Raw genomic sequence first — 15,471 nt, forward strand, 5'->3', positions numbered from 1 at the left:
CAGAAATCATTGTTTGTCATGCCTGGTAGAATGATCGATCTTCTCGCCGCAAATGCTGGGCGGGTAACTAATTTACGACGAGTTACATATGTGGTGCTGGACGAAGCGGATAGAATGTTCGATATGGGCTTCGAACCTCAAGTGATGAGAATCCTGGGAAATGTTCGGCCACAACGACAAACTGTTTTATTCTCGGCCACGTTCCCCCGTAACATGGAAGCCCTTGCGCGGAAAACGTTAGCAAAGCCCGTAGAAATTATTGTTGGTGGAAAGAGTGTTGTTGCACCGGAAATTACACAGATTGTGGAAGTACGCAACCAAGATACTAAATTTGTTCGACTTTTAGCTCTCCTGGGTGAGCTCTATGCAGATGACAAAAACGAGGATGCGCGCGCATTGATATTTGTCGATCGACAGGAAGCTGCCGATGGCCTGCTCCGAGACTTGATGCATAAGGGCTATCCCTGCATGTCCATCCACGGAGGTAAAGATCAAGTTGATCGCGACTCTACAATCGACGACTTCAAGGCCGGTGTGTTCCCTATACTCATTGCTACTTCCGTTGCAGCTCGTGGTCTGGATGTAAAACAGTTAAAACTCGTCGTTAACTACGATGCACCCAACCATCTTGAGGATTACGTTCACCGGGCCGGTCGTACTGGGCGCGCCGGCAACACTGGAACCGCCGTGACGTTTTTGACTGAAGACCAAGAGAGATATTCGGTGGACATCTCCAAAGCATTGAAACAGAGCGGGCAACCGGTTCCAGAACCAGTACAGAAACTGGTGAATTCGTTCATGGAAAAAGTTAAAGCGGGCAAAGAGAAGGCTAGTGGTTCTGGGTTTGGCGGCAAAGGACTGGAGCGTCTCGACCAGGAACGTGATGCCGCTCGCAATCGAGAAAGGAAAACATATAAAACCGGCGAAGAAGGTGAAGAGGAAGAGAGGGAGGAAAAGAAAGACAAGAAGGACGACCTATTTTCCAAAGCAGCCTCTGCTGTCCAAGCCACGGCAACGCCGGCACCAACACCAGGCGTGCCTAAGAGCATCGACCTCGATGGCAAGATTACTGTCCACAAGACGGAGAAACCTACTCCTACTTCGACTTCGACGAATAATCCTCTTGACAAAGTTGGCTCTGCGGTGGCTGATATCCATGCCCGGTTGAACAAGGCTGGCGTGATGAGGTCTGGCGTCCCTATTGATAATAAGGGTCCTGACGCCGGAGCATTCCACGCCACCCTGGAAATCAACGATTTCCCACGTAAGCACACTCTCCTTATTTTTATTCAATACATGTTCATTTTGTGCTTCGCTTTTCATGTTTAATATCTATCAATATGCGGAACAAAACTAACACAAACCGTCAACTACAGAGAAAGCCAGATGGGCGGTCACCAACCGTACCAACGTTGCCAAAATCCTCGAGGCCACGGGCACGTCCATTACGACCAAGGGCAGCTTTTATCCTGCAGGCAAAGAACCACAGCCAGGTGAAAATCCGAAACTCTACATCCTTGTTGAAGGGGACACGGAATTGGTTGTTACCAATGCAAATGCGGGAACTCATGCGGCTGTTGAAGGAGGGAACCCTTGCTGCCGCGGACAGCGAATCTCGAGCCCCAACAACCGGCAGATATAATGTCGTATAGAAAAGCGTGGCAGTCCAGGTTCTTTACGTGGTATCTGCGTCTAACTTTCTTATCTTTATTTTCAATAATTGTTTTTCTCTTCTCTTCTTTTCTCTTCTCTCTCTATTTTTTTTCATGTTTTATTGTTTTCCTTTCGTCCCTATTGCTACGGTCCTGGAACTAACTCTATTTGGGCAACTTCTTTTTGATCATTTGTACAGTATAGTTATATCATTAAGCCGGGGACCATGTTGTTCCTTTTCCCATCATTTGGCGAACTTTATTTATTACTTACAAGGCCTAGGCTTCTTTCTTCAAAAGGGAGGGGAGGGAGGGGAGGGAGGGGAGGGAGGGGGAAGAGCGGGTGGAAAAGAGAAATGCTAAATCCCTTTGTTTTACTCTCCTCACCCATCTCGATGTTCGTTCGAGTTCTTTTTTTCCGGCTCCTTGATCCAAGGATTATCCTAAAAATAAGCATCGATCCAAGCGTGGAACAAAAGGCCCTGCGTACACTGAGAAAAAAGGGGAATGGGAACTCAATGACTATAAATTCCACCCTTGATGGGGAAGCCGTTCAATGGTATTAATTAGGGGTAGACAGGTTGTTGTTTGGGTTTGGATATATCACGGTCAACATTGGGTCAGATAGCGGATAGAGTTTTGGCCCCCCAACCCATTTTGCCTATCTTTCTTTCTTCCTTTAGGACCTCCAGCGTGAAGCCTGTATACTTATAGTTTTCCCCCCTGTATATCCTAGGCACATTCCCAAGGATGGAATGTGTTCACCCCGACCGATTCACTCATTGCCAGCCATGGAAAGGGGGGTTGGGGTTGGGGAAAAACAAAAAAAAAAGTACCTGGAGGAAAATAGTAGCTGGTTGAGTTAGCTCGTTAAGGTGATTCTAACAAACGATGAGGAACAGTTGTTGTTCTACCCATAAAACCGGCGTTCAAAACTAGAATCTGTGTATTGACCGTACTAAAAGGGATGTACTTGCGCACAGGCTACTTACTATGTATAGCGAGGAAAGCGAGGGAAAAAAGGGAAACGATTCAGACGTCCAAAGAAAGAGGGGAAAAGTACCCCGCAACAGGCTTACCTAGGTACAGTACAAGACGTGTGTCCACAGTAGTTACAAGCCAGAGAGAGAGAGAAGCACAGTTCCTACGGAAATCCGGGAAAAAAAAGAAAAAACGCCGTCCCTATGGTCAACAGCCAGAAGAGGAAGGTAAAAAATGAACATGTACCCAAAGGAGAAGAACAGAAGGACGAAAGATGTCCATGGCACGGCTCTGTTCTGGAAACCGAACAAACATCGAAGAGATCCAATCCAGTCACCTCCCTCGCGCATCTTGCATCTCAACAGTCCAACTTAAAAGAAAGAAAGAAAAAAAAAAAAAAGCCTGGGACCAAAAGATAACGTTCTCAGTCCCACCTCCTCACAGTAGCAGCCGCATCAGCCTCTCTCGTGGCACGGTTATGGCGACTCGCTTCATCGAGGGTCTCGCTTCGAGTCTGCGCTTTCTGCGCGGCGAGCTGCGAGCTGAGTTTGCCCTTCTTTGCAGCCGATGATTGTCTCGCGGCTCGTTCCTAGAACCGAGAAAAGGTTTTTTTTTTAGTTTACTTGATTTATTCTTTTATTCTTTGTGGGTAATTTTTATTTTTTATTATTTTTTTTTAATATCTTCATTTTATTTATTTTATTTCTAATTGTTTTTTTCTATGGGTTTTTTTTTTTTTTTTTTTTTTTTTTTTTTTTTTTTTTAAATTTTGTAGAAAGAAAAATTGCTTAACCTGTAGTTGCCAACTTACCTCTGCAGCACGCGCTGCCGCATTCCGCGGGTCATCCTTCCCTTGACCCGGGCTGTGGGCACCGCCAAGAGTTCTCCCTGTACTGGCCGACAGCGATGCACGGGGTGCCTGGGGAGGGGGATGAGGGCTTGTCCCGAGTACACGGCCTGGCTGTGCAAATGGTTCAGATGGATTGGCGCTCTTGGAGCAGAGGCTTCCCATGACTGCTTCCTCTGTGTGAGAGAGAGAGGAGGTAATGGGGGAGGAGGGAGTTTTTTATTGGTGGAGCCGAAAGAGCCGAGCCGAGCGAGAAATTGAGCTCCACGCGCTACTTTTTACGATGGCCCCTGGGCTGTTTCGCTCTTCTCGCACCAATAAAGTTGCGATTGCGATCCAGGGCCAGCCAGGCAGCACGGCTGGGGAGGCGTTGGGGAGAAAGGGACGGGCCGGGAGGGCAACGAGCGGGGATGCAAGTCGATGACGATTTGCGGCGAGCCGCGAAACCAGCGAATCCCAACCCTTGGTGATCGAGCGCTGGTGGTTAAACTAGGTATCCTGAGGCTCTGCTGGAGTTGGCCCTGATGCAGCAAACCACGGCGCAGCGAAGGCCTAGCCCCTGCCCACAAGGAACGGAGCTGATTGGCCACTGTCGCTAGCCGAGGGCCTATCGAGTCACGTGGTCAGAGGGGCTGGTGCATGCAGTTGCCGAGGTAAAAGGTGCGTATTCGTATTCGTATACGCGGTTCCCTTTTTTTGCAGCACAGTCTAGTAAGGCTAGTAAGGCTCAGCGTTTGTTAGCCACAGGTGGGCAACAGCCGCGGGCTGACTAATCGCCGTTGTCACCGTGCTCGCCGTGCGTGGCTGGAACAGGCGCGCAAGTCCACCAATCAGCAGCCGGGCCAAGCCGGGCCCCCGCCTTGGTCAGCGATTATGTAACTAGCGCGCCGGCTCTGCGTCGCCCAAGGTCCCCAGCGCCCTGGTGCAAGGCTCTTGACAACCACGGGGCGCGGATATTTTCCTGGCCAGCTTCCCCACGGCTCCATCTCGTCGCCGTTTACCGGGTCCTTGGGGGTCTGGTTGTCTCGTCCCCCTCCAGTTTCCTTACTTCCGACCCCCGGCCGCCGTCCCCTTTCTGAACCAGCATCGAACTCCAGGCGGTAGCTGAGAGAGCATTTAAAACGGTGCCACTGGGGAGTTTTCAAGATGGCAGAGAAACGCCTGCCGCTTGCTCCTGTCTCCATGGACCTCTCTCTGTCTCTGTGTGGAGGTACCTTGTCACCAACCGAGTATTGCTCAGCATATCCTTCATGCCACGAAACCGTCGAGTCCTGCTGCGACGAGGATACCTGTTCTGCTGAGTGTTCGTCTGTCTGTGACGGTTTGGTGGCCTGTGATGCCTCCACCATCTGCTCGGAAATGCTCTGCGACTCCCAGGACTGCCAGAATACCACCCCGGTTTGCTTTGACCAGAACTGCATCGGTGACGGCACGGTGACTGTTGTTGACGACGGCATATGCGACATGCTCAATCCAAACAGTTCTTTCAGCTGGAATTCGGAAGGCTTTCTGGATTCTGAGAACACTACAGCCCCCGTTCATCATCATCCCTTTCACCACCCCCCCCACGACACTCCAGCTAGCGTTTGTCCCAGTATGCACTCCGTCGGGCCCCTTCCCCCGTCCGAACCATCTTTGGTTGCCAAAAACTATGCCTTCCAATATCACCAAGACCAGTCCTGCTCCTCCTTACCGCAAGCTACTTTAACTGAATCGTCAAACTCGCCGGGTTCAGATATCGACCACACAATCAACTTGTGTTCGACCCTCGATAACTGCAACCATGAGTCTCACTTCGGGCCCGTCTTCTCAGACTGCAATCCAGATGAATTCCTGGGGTTTATCCCCATGGAATTCCATGAGCAATTCCATTCCATTTATTCCCAGTTATATCCCCGGTTTGACGGCGGCTTGATGCTGCCATGCGAATTGCAACCCGAACATGTGCACAAGAATACGTCACGCTCCCTACAGCCTCCCCACCGTCCTCCATCGTCAAGCGTATGTTCTGCCCACTCGACTTCGTGCCCATCTTTGACGCCGCCGTTACAAGGCAGCGATATCGCCACTCCTCTCGCTACGCCCCTCGCTACCCCTCTCGCAACGCCCCTCACAACGCCCCTCACAACGCCCCTCACAAGCCCCGACGTCGAACAAACGAATGAGTTGTATATCTGCAAGTGTATTATAAAGACTGAACCCCACAATACCACCTGTGGAGCTAGCTTTCTCGAGGCCAGCAAACTCCAAGAGCATTTAATCCATGCCCATGTTGGCGCTATTGAAGGCCCCCAGGGACATGGCTTCTATTGCTGCTGGGAAGGTTGCCATCGCCCCAATGAGCCGTTTTCGCAAAAGTCAAAACTTCAAGGACACTTCCTGACACATAGTAATCGTACGCTTCCCTTCTACTCTTCGTAACTGTACTTGTGCCCTGTGAGTATGAAATAACCGTCTCTCTGAGATTTTAGACAAAGGCTTCCAATGCTCCACGTGCGCGAAATGCTTTGCGAGGCAGGCAACGCTGGAGCGCCACGAGAGAAGTCATCGCGGGGAAAAGCCTTACGTCTGCAAGTTGTGTCAGAAGGCGTTTACAGATAGTAGCGAGCTGAGTAAGTGTTCGAAAAATTCTTCTCTTTTGAGTTGCCGCCTTCTAATCATAAATAGAAACGCACATGCGAATTCATACCGGCGAAAAACCATTTAAATGCAATTTTCCGGGTTGTTCTTTTGAGACTGGAGATGTATGCAACAACCTTAAAAATATCTATGATTTGCTTTTCGATATGCTGACATTGGCAAATGCAGTCATCAAATATGTCCAGCCACAAACTCAGTAGGTGACCCCACATCCTCGAGCTTTATTCATGGTTTTTTTTTTTTTTTTTTTTTTTTTTTTTTCATACGCTAACGCCTTTGCTCAGCCCATGGAGTCCGAAAGCACAAGTGTAACTTCCCCGGTTGTTCGAAGAGTTTCACACGGCCAGGTAAGCTCTAGTATCCTAACATAATACTGCGCTACTCCACAGCAGTTGGTAGGGGAAAATATACAAACAGAATCCTAACGAATGTTATATAAATACAGACCAGCTGAAAAGACACATGAAAACGACCCATAAAGTAAACGCCAACTCATCCGTCTCTGTTTCACCACCTGCTGTTAGACATTTTCCCCTAGCCCAATTCCAACCACCCTCCGCGCGCTCACCATTCTCCTTCCCCTACCAAACCGCTGCCATCCCGATGGCAACCGAATAAAACAGAAATTCTCTCAACATCGCACCACCTAACCCACAACGATGTACCTAGTTCCGCGGTGGATTGTTTTAAAGATTCTGCGCCCACCCTGGTTATTTACGGACATGAACATTTAGCATTTTTAACGAAACCCGCCCCTTTTCTGTCGTTCGTTTATTTATTTATTTGCCTCGTCTTTTTCCAGTTCAGCTCGGCGTTGGCAATTTTTTCTCGGCGGTAGAATACAAGGAGATTTGGGAGGGAAAACGGCGATTTGGCTAGCCTACTTTGACGCTTTTATACTGTATTTATTGATTCCTATTTTTTCAATTTTAACCTCCCTGGAAAGTTCGGCGCTGTGTTGTTGTTGGTTTTTAAACTGGCTGATTGATTGGTTGATTGTTTTTGATTGTTTTTATACTTTTGCGGCTCTTTTTGAGTATATTTTTGGCCTGACTCCACTTGGCTTATGAAGCAACAGACAGCAGGGTTGCTTTTGATACAATGTATATGATTTCAACGTTAAAATATCATATCATCCTGGACGGAGATCTCAAATGTTGCTATCTGCAATGGACCATAATCGCTAGTCGAGCAATAGAAATGGCAAAATGTTTTTTTGAACAGCTCCTTTGGTGAAAACGAATCATACAGCTATGCTTATGCCTGGTGATCACTTTGCCCGTGAGAGCAGCCCTCTGGCAACACCCCCCACACCCTCTCCCAGCGGGATTCGGGCCATACATTGTATGCACATGCCACTCTGTCCTCGCCAGTATGAGTGGGTGGGTGGGTGAATGGGTGGTCAGGCCAGGCCAGGCCAGGCCAGGGCCGATCAACGGCCGTCCTTGAAGTTGACCTAGACGTGGGGGACGTTGGAAATCGGCAATGGATGGCACTGATCTTCGGAACCGAAAAGGATAGGAGGGGAATTTTTCCTTGGTTCGGAAATTTCGCGGCGATTTTGGATCGGGGGACGGGCAGTGAGCGAATGGCTGGGTTTGCTAAATCGCTGGATGAAATTTGGGGGAAGAGAGGCCGGGGCCGGGGTTTTTTGTCCCCCCAATCCATCAAGCCAGGGCTTTTTCATGGGATTTCCTGGGATGGGGGTTATCTGGAGGGCTCGATTCTAGTTAACGAACTACAAGCGTACAGAGTAGTAAACCTAGCAGCGGGTAGCATATGCTGGCATTCCAATGACAATTGAGGAACAAGTAGGTATAGAAAAGAGGGCCTAAACTCTATCCATGTTGATGCTTCAGCTTTTGCCGTGGTTGGAATATTTTGATCTTTCATTCTCAACCACTGGTAGTTGACCGAGTCGGCTTTCGGCGTTTTCATTAGTGTTGAGAACCTAAGGATATAGTATAGTCTCCTGCTGAGCAAAATATTGGAGTGTTGAATAGTGACCCATAGATGACTGACTTTCTGGAGGCCGGAAAATTGAAGGATGCATTCCACAGTTCTGTAAAAATAAAAAATAAATAAATGAATAAATAAATACAGTATTTATGTTGGAAAAGTACGGAAGCTCCTGGGCTAGTGGAGCAAGCCACTGGCATTGATCACCCCGGAAGTCCTCTGAAAGCTCACGCCTCTTTAATTAAGAGATAGAACTCCAATACTTGATGCCGATATAGATATTTAAGTTTAAATTCTTCAAAGCCTTTTACAGCACCAGTCTGGAGAGAGTTACGGGGAGAAAACACTGGAGTTGTATCAGTCATGCATTAACAATGCATAGTTACTAGTAACTAGTTAATTAACTGAACACCATGTACAAATAATGTAAGAGGGATTGGATTTGGGTGGCTCGTCCCCTCTATACCACCATAGCGCTGGAGGTGATTGAGGTCTTTTGCCCAAGTGGCCCAATAATAATAAATAACCACCCAGCATTCTGCTCAGGAGAACACTTAACATATTTCACCGCGTTCTCGCTCACAACCACATCCTCATTAGGTGATATTGAACTCTATTTGTAACTAATTGATAGATCACTGAGACAAAAGAGCTTGACTACCAATCATCATCAGTGTCATCTACTGACGGAAGAAATAATGAATCATTAATTATTAACTCAACTACATAATAGAGACTACCAGTTTGAACATCAATACAAATGATTTGTCCAGATATATAGATAGAAAATAGCTTTTCTCCGAGTTCATCCTTGACTCTTGACTAGTAAAGCAGCCAAAATAAGTCTATTTTCACTCATTATTGTTTCTTTTATGTGAGAAGTATGAGGTTGAAGGATGAGTATTTCCCAGCGATTTAATTGGTCGCTGTTACCGTTGAGTGCGATTCAAGCTTTTGCCAAGAAATTGTGAACCAATGATGAACTTTGGCCCCTGTTCAACTCTTAGTCACGTGATTTAATGCCATCTAAAACCCACCCACATTCAACATTATCAATAGTTATTTTAGGGTTCCGCGAACCAACAAAACACTGAAAACACCCGAAATCACCGCGGTAGCAAGGCACTTCACTCCTTACATAATTACAAGCCGAGGTGCACTTCAAAAGCTTGTTCTCTCACCCGTCAGTGGTATGGTAGTCATTTTAGCAGCACTTGTTAGTTAGTACTCCGTACCATTGGACTTGTTACCAGCGCCTATCCTTTCAGAGGGTGTTAAATGGTGCTTTGTCCCGCTAGCATCTCTATATCTAAACCTAAACACATCCTCCCCGTGCTGGAAGCCTATTAACTTTCCACAATCTGAAATATCAGTGCAGGGCAATTTGCAAGGATGAGATCGTTGTACCGCCCAGTTGTACGAACTCTACTCTCAACGTTTTCTTAAGGTCGTGGCACGCACTGAGAAGACTAGCTCTCGTCATGGTTAGAACCACCGTGTTCGACTAGATCGCCAGCAAACAGTGCTCATCAAGCTTGGTCAAAAAGACTGACAATCTTACAGTTGTGTCCACACACTCATCGGCAGAGTCTATCGACTAAATATTCTCCCAAATATAGTCACTAACAATGATTAGCATATTGTTCCATCCATATGAGGAGAAAAACATATTTATAATATCACAGAGGATTGCTAGATCTTAAAGAATATAGAAAAGAAGCTAAAACTCTATCTAACTCTATCCTGTCAAGTTCTAACCATTGTTGATGATCAGCATTGACTGTGGCTTGAAACTTTTAAGTTTCCCATTTCGACCCACCTTCAACTAGCACCCGCTTAAGGTTTAGTATTTGGGATGTTTATGGGAGGCATTGGACAAGCTAAATCACAGAGCTCCATACTCATCATCCAAATCCGTGTAAACCACTGCACAATCAGAATCATCTTCAGTATAAAATGCTTAGAAAAGGAAAATTCGCCAAGCTAAAGTAGGTTAAGTATGCCCATCGAAAGGATTCATCGGTTCCTCTATTCAAAAGCAAAAGCTTAGTTTTACAGACAATCAATTTTATTCAGTAAATTCTTTAGTTAATTTATGAAATCATTTATAAATTATAAATTACAACCATACAAAGGGTAGACAATCTTCTAAATTTTTTTATTTTATTTTATTTATTTATTTTTTTTTTTAAAAAAAATTAAGTTCCTAGTTAAATTCAAATACTTCTGTCAATAGTTGATTCAGGACATCGAATCTCACCCTTAACTATATAAATGCGCCGGGTGCATACATGGTTCGGGCAAAAATTGAACATGGTTCCAATTTTCGGCTGCAGACAGCTTTCAGCCGGTGGCCTCGAACGGCAATCATATACATACAACACAGTCAATTACTAGCTACTTGTGAAGGCTATGTTCCTTTGATATGTCTAGACCCATATCGTATACAGAAGGGTTACCTGGGCGGCCAGCCACGGGAAATTTAGGGGAGGAAGGGCACAGCTGGCAGGAAGTCCCTTTTGGGCCTTGTGATCTAGTAACACTGTATGTATGCCCGCTAGTGCAAAGTCATATCAGACAGCCTCTGATTAATGGCTACACGGTGGATATTTTCCGGGAATAACTTTGTTTGAAGTCATTGTTAGAGAAACCTGGATACACTATAATAAATCAGAGTACTTCATTAATGGATATCTCAACACAATTACCCTGAGTCAGTTTCTCATATATATGAATATTACAACATCTCTATTTATAAATAAGTAAGAATAGATACTAAGAACTCTGTAAACACTCTGTGAAAACATATGACGAATATGTACCACACCTATACTGAAGTATTCGGCAATATCATGTCTCACTGTCGACAAGTTATACTACAGGGGCAAATAGTAAATGGGATTGCAATAAAAGTTTGACGAGTAACATGGTTCTAACATATGCATTTGCAAAAACAACCTATGAGGGATCAGGCATGTTTCTCTGCAATATTCGGACGGATGCCTTTTTTCATTCTGGTTCAGGTTCAGACGTTGGCGCCACTGCCAAAACTTTCCCACCTGACCATGACCACCATGACTTAGTGTATGTAGTTCTGGTTGCTGCCGTTTTAATGCCAAATCCGTAGGGTTAAAACTGTTTTAAAAACACCCTGTACATCCTAAGCAGGCATTACATAAAAACCCACTCATCAAGCATATGATACAGGATAGAATGAATAGCTAAATGCCCCAAGGTTCAGAGGAGTTGCTGAACCAACAGCAATAAAACTCTCATCTGTTCGTCAATGTATGTACAAGTACACGTAACGAGAGGGGGAAAAAACGAAGAAAAAAAAAAAAAAAAAACATAACCTGTTCACTGCGTAACGCTCTCTTCCAATTGCTCTACCGCGTTCCTCAGCTCCCTAATCCTCTGCCCAATCCTCTTCTTAATCTCCTCCCGAACGTCATCCCGGACCTCTTCCGGGTTAAAATTCATACTTCTACCATTCGGCCGTTCTCCGTCTCCCTCCCCTCCCTCCCCTCCCTCCCCAAACACTTTTGCCCCATCTTCCTTTCCTGTCAGTCCCGCGTTGGCAGGTCGCTCAAGACGTGATGGATGCGGTGTAGTGCCTATGTAAGCCGAGTACGCATGGTCGAGGTCGTCAAAAGCTTCGCGCAGGGAAATACGATCGGAGACGGCATAGATGGTCTCGGCAGCTGTAGATTCAGCGGCGATTTCGAGCTGGGAAGATGGGACAAAAAGGAGATACAAATTGTTAGTTCGTTTCGCGGAAACTTGCCAATGTTGTTATATTTATTTTGCGTGGAAATAGTGGTTATATGCGACGTGCCTCGTCTTTTACAATCTCGTATCTGTATTATTTTTTAAGAGGATAATGTCGTCTAGTCAGCTCATTATTTGCTTTCATCCCTAGTAGCGTGTGTCGAAACTATTCTAGTTCGTGGCCAGCGAGGGCCTCGCCGGTTTCTGAGGACAAAGGGAGTTGATGTGTGGAGCAGTGGGGAGTTCGCGGCTGGGGACGGACTGACAAATCTTGGAGTTCTTGGATGTAGTCATCTGCCTTTGGCAGTTCAGTTTGTGATGTGGACGAGAAATCTCTTGTTTGGCGACACGATCGAAGAGACACTGTTGTCAACATTGTAGGGGTTGGAGCAGAGGATAACGAGTAAATCGTTATGCGGGAGGTTCTGCCTGTGTTTCCGCAGGCTCTTGTCGAGTATCGGGGGGCGCCCCGGAAGCAAGGCAAGATAGTGGCAGTACGCCGCATCGCATGAGGGAGAGGCCTCGACATGCCTATCCTACACGCATCCACGCCTTTTGCGATAGATTGTCCTGGCAGATACATCGTGTTGCGATGTTAATTCCTGCTGTATGGTTTCCTGTTTAACGATTGTAGATACGGGGTCAACTGTTGTAGTCCTGTAGACTTCAAAAAGAAAACCCAAATGGCTTATGCCACGTGAAGTAGAAGTTTAAACCGAAGCAAAAAGATCAACAATCCAACGCCAAATAGGAGGTGAGGTCGATGAATGACGTCATATTCCATTTCCAACCTTAATATTTTCAATCACGTGATATATATATATATATAGAAAAAAACCTTTTCCCATGCAAATTGTGGTTGAGAGTGTGTCGATACTGTCACCAATTATCTACTTTGGGCTGAACGGATAATAAATAGTTAATAAGTCATGCGAAGTGGAATCCCATATATGCTAGTCTGAGGATGCTTTTGTGGATTTTTCTATCGATTCCCTTCCTTTCATGGAAGGCTCTTACATTGTCATACCAACGACAGCCGCATCGGCGATGTCATCATGTTCTAGCAACGCGGCCTCCAGCTCAGCCGGTGCAACTTGCAGGGCGTTGATCTTAATGAGTTCCTGATTGAGGCTTAAGTACTTATACAGGAATATTTCATCCAGAGTGTAAATGTGGCATCTATACCTTTGCGATCGACGATCCAAAACCCATCCCCGCGCGCAATGGCGATGTCACTTGTATCTCACTAGGAACATGCATAGCAGCCGAAGTTACCTCGGTCATTCCCCACCCTTGTTGTACTATAACCCCAAGCTTCTGAGATACCTTGTTCTGGAGCTTGCGCGACATGCAAACTCGTTATCTTCTGATCTTGCATGGCCCGCAGGAAAATCCTCACATACAAACTTCTTCATCACGTATACAGGCAACCCGCATTTTCGCTGCCACGAAGATAGTATACATCTGCCCGTACACGTGGTATAATGGTAAAAAAAGAAAAAAAACCAATCCACCGCTCAGGGGGTCCGCCGTGTGCAGAGTAACGCTTCAAGGCTCCACGACGAATAGCCATCGATGCAGAACGCCGGCTATTATGTTCCGGTGGCTCACGCACACTCCCCTCGGTAAGCCTGTGGTGTCTGATGAGTAGTTAAATTTTGTCGCGATGGTCTTTCGATGCCTCATCTCCGTTTAATTCCGGCCATTGATACGAGTGTGACTCTTACACGGTTGCTAGGAGACCTTTAGTCCAGTCCCTCAAACCACTTTTGGATGAGTTTACAGTATCCGAAAACTAGAATAACCGGTCCGGGGAGATATCGGTCTTCTCTGCTGCTGCAATAACAGTGTTAACCAGGGACGGGTGGACCAGGACGATTTTGGCCTCCATGTTACGTAAGAGTTGGGGCATCCGTGACGCTGTCCTAAAAGGACGAGAAGAGTGAGAAAGTAAAATGGGAAATACCAAGCACGGAAATCATCAACTGAAAATATCCAGCAACATACGTACTAGTATGTAAAAGAAAGATAGGACGGGGATTGAAGTAACCAAGACCATTCCATTCTCCGTCCCCTTTTAATATTGAGTTTGCGTGTCTCCACTTGAGATAGGTTTCGCCAGTCAAGTCGGCTTCCGGTCCGAGAGATGCTGAAAAATACTCGCTCGATTGCCGAATGCCGGACTACCCATTTCGTTTTTATCTCAATTGCTTCGTCCTTTGTATTTGTGCATATAGTTATAATATGTTCTGTACTGTACATACATTTACATACTATATAGGCAAAATTATGTTATCCATTGCTGGTAGTTGAGCACATCACAGCAATAAATAATATACTTCATAATAGCAATATGAAAAAAAAAAAAAAATGTGAACGGTTATAATATACTAATGGATTTTCGCACAAATCATAACTATAAAACTTTCTCATCGATCGTAACAGTCGTTCCTTTTTTTTTTTTTTTTTTTTTTTTTTTTTTTTTTTTTTTTTTTTTTTGGGGTTCAAAAAGGGCACATGAAAGAGACAACATAATCTAATATCGCAACAAATTCCCCCTCCCATCATGAATATACCTGGGCGCATCCTTCACACTCGCCAGCGACGGTGAGTTACTATTGTTGCTATTTTTGCTAAGGCGATGATCACGATCATCCGCATTCAAACTCCTCGCCTCGCGCTCCTCTTTCGTCGAACGCCCTTCCTTCCTCTCTTTCCTACACCTGGCCTTGAACGAATTACATTCCGCGCGGTGATGAGCAGCATCCCTCCGCTCGTCAACGGCACTCTTGCTCCCAATCGCTGCTACGGCGATGCTCGCCACGTCTTTCAGGTTATTCTTGGTGCGCTGCCTGCGTGCCTCGTCGGAAATGATCTCGCCTTGGCGGAACTGAGCTTTGCGTTCCTCGCGCTTCTTGAGACTCTTGACGATAGCATGACTCGCATGAACGGTGGCTAGTGTTGGGAACCCGGTGGTGACGATCTCGCGGCGTCGTAGTTTCCTATGAGTGCGTTTTTCCTCGTCGGTGCTGAGGCAGGAGGATTCAGAATCAGTGTCATTGCCATTATTAACACAGAGAGGAATCACGGCACCCCTGTCCCGTAAGGAGGAAAAGGAGGAAGAAGCGGGGTGGGAACCTACATCTCTGGAATAACTGTCGCGGGAATGACTTCGCCGACGTCGCGACCGGTATTTATCAGAGTACCCAATGTCTGAGTCGCTGTCGTCGTCATATCGTTGTCTTCCACGACGTCTGTTACCGTGGCTGGAAGACTGCTTTCCTTCTTCCAGTCCCAATGCAGCAAGGCCTTTGCTCAGATACTCCGAGACGCTCTGGCTTCTCTTCTTGCTCCCCCGGCTACGACGTGATCGGTCCGGGCTGCTGTCATCATCGGAATCATTTGCAGAGCGTCGCTCGCGAGTTCGAGACTTTGAAACGAAATGATCATATGCAGATTTCCCGACAGCTGCCAGAAGTCCGGCGGAAGCGAGCTCTTTTGCCCCGCGGCCTTCTGACCGTGCCCGCCCACGAGATCGAGAGCGGGAACGAGGTCCATTGACCACCCGGTTGGTAGCCAGCCCTGCCAGCGTGGTCTCGATGAGATGGCGTTTACTGTGTTATC

General features: G+C 46.4%; 6 protein-coding genes across 6 annotated transcripts in view; 2 read left to right on the forward strand and 4 right to left on the reverse strand.

The window, feature by feature from the left end:
- Positions 1-18: 18 nt before the first annotated feature.
- On the forward strand, positions 19-1,642 carry HCAG_03356 (predicted protein; the record flags this gene model as incomplete). The annotated part of the gene is made up of 2 exons (XM_001541209.1): positions 19-1,264; positions 1,377-1,642. The coding sequence occupies 2 exons, from the start codon at positions 19-21 to the stop codon at positions 1,640-1,642; spliced, it is 1,512 nt and encodes a 503-aa protein (XP_001541259.1).
- Positions 1,643-3,057: 1,415 nt separating this feature from the next.
- HCAG_03357 (predicted protein) lies at positions 3,058-3,645 on the reverse strand (the record flags this gene model as incomplete). Its single annotated transcript, XM_001541210.1, has 2 exons — positions 3,058-3,222; positions 3,445-3,645. The coding sequence occupies 2 exons, from the start codon at positions 3,643-3,645 to the stop codon at positions 3,058-3,060; spliced, it is 366 nt and encodes a 121-aa protein (XP_001541260.1).
- A 665-nt stretch (positions 3,646-4,310) lies between these two features.
- On the reverse strand, positions 4,311-4,946 carry HCAG_03358 (predicted protein; the record flags this gene model as incomplete). Its single annotated transcript, XM_001541211.1, has 1 exon — positions 4,311-4,946. The coding sequence occupies one exon, from the start codon at positions 4,944-4,946 to the stop codon at positions 4,311-4,313; it is 636 nt and encodes a 211-aa protein (XP_001541261.1).
- Positions 4,947-5,402: 456 nt separating this feature from the next.
- HCAG_03359 (predicted protein) lies at positions 5,403-6,738 on the forward strand (the record flags this gene model as incomplete). The annotated part of the gene is made up of 7 exons (XM_001541212.1): positions 5,403-5,481; positions 5,534-5,875; positions 5,952-6,092; positions 6,148-6,224; positions 6,289-6,316; positions 6,405-6,467; positions 6,566-6,738. The coding sequence occupies 7 exons, from the start codon at positions 5,403-5,405 to the stop codon at positions 6,736-6,738; spliced, it is 903 nt and encodes a 300-aa protein (XP_001541262.1).
- A 4,578-nt stretch (positions 6,739-11,316) lies between these two features.
- On the reverse strand, positions 11,317-13,197 carry HCAG_03360 (predicted protein; the record flags this gene model as incomplete). The annotated part of the gene is made up of 5 exons (XM_001541213.1): positions 11,317-11,328; positions 11,470-11,805; positions 12,110-12,417; positions 12,875-12,968; positions 13,033-13,197. 5 exons carry the CDS (start codon positions 13,195-13,197, stop codon positions 11,317-11,319), a joined length of 915 nt encoding a protein of 304 aa, XP_001541263.1.
- A 445-nt stretch (positions 13,198-13,642) lies between these two features.
- Positions 13,643-15,471, reverse strand: part of HCAG_03361 (predicted protein) — a gene marked incomplete at both ends in the record, with an annotated part of 2,775 nt that continues 946 nt past the window's right edge. Inside the window, 3 exons of the mRNA XM_001541214.1 lie at positions 13,643-13,772; positions 13,898-14,101; positions 14,424-15,429. Coding sequence (XP_001541264.1) covers positions 13,643-13,772; positions 13,898-14,101; positions 14,424-15,429 — 1,340 coding nt within the window. The remainder of the gene's footprint in view (positions 13,773-13,897; positions 14,102-14,423; positions 15,430-15,471) is intronic.

Source organism: Histoplasma capsulatum, genomic scaffold, assembly GCF_000149585.1.
Source record: "Histoplasma capsulatum NAm1 scaffold_3 genomic scaffold, whole genome shotgun sequence".
NCBI lineage: Eukaryota > Fungi > Ascomycota > Eurotiomycetes > Onygenales > Ajellomycetaceae > Histoplasma > Histoplasma mississippiense.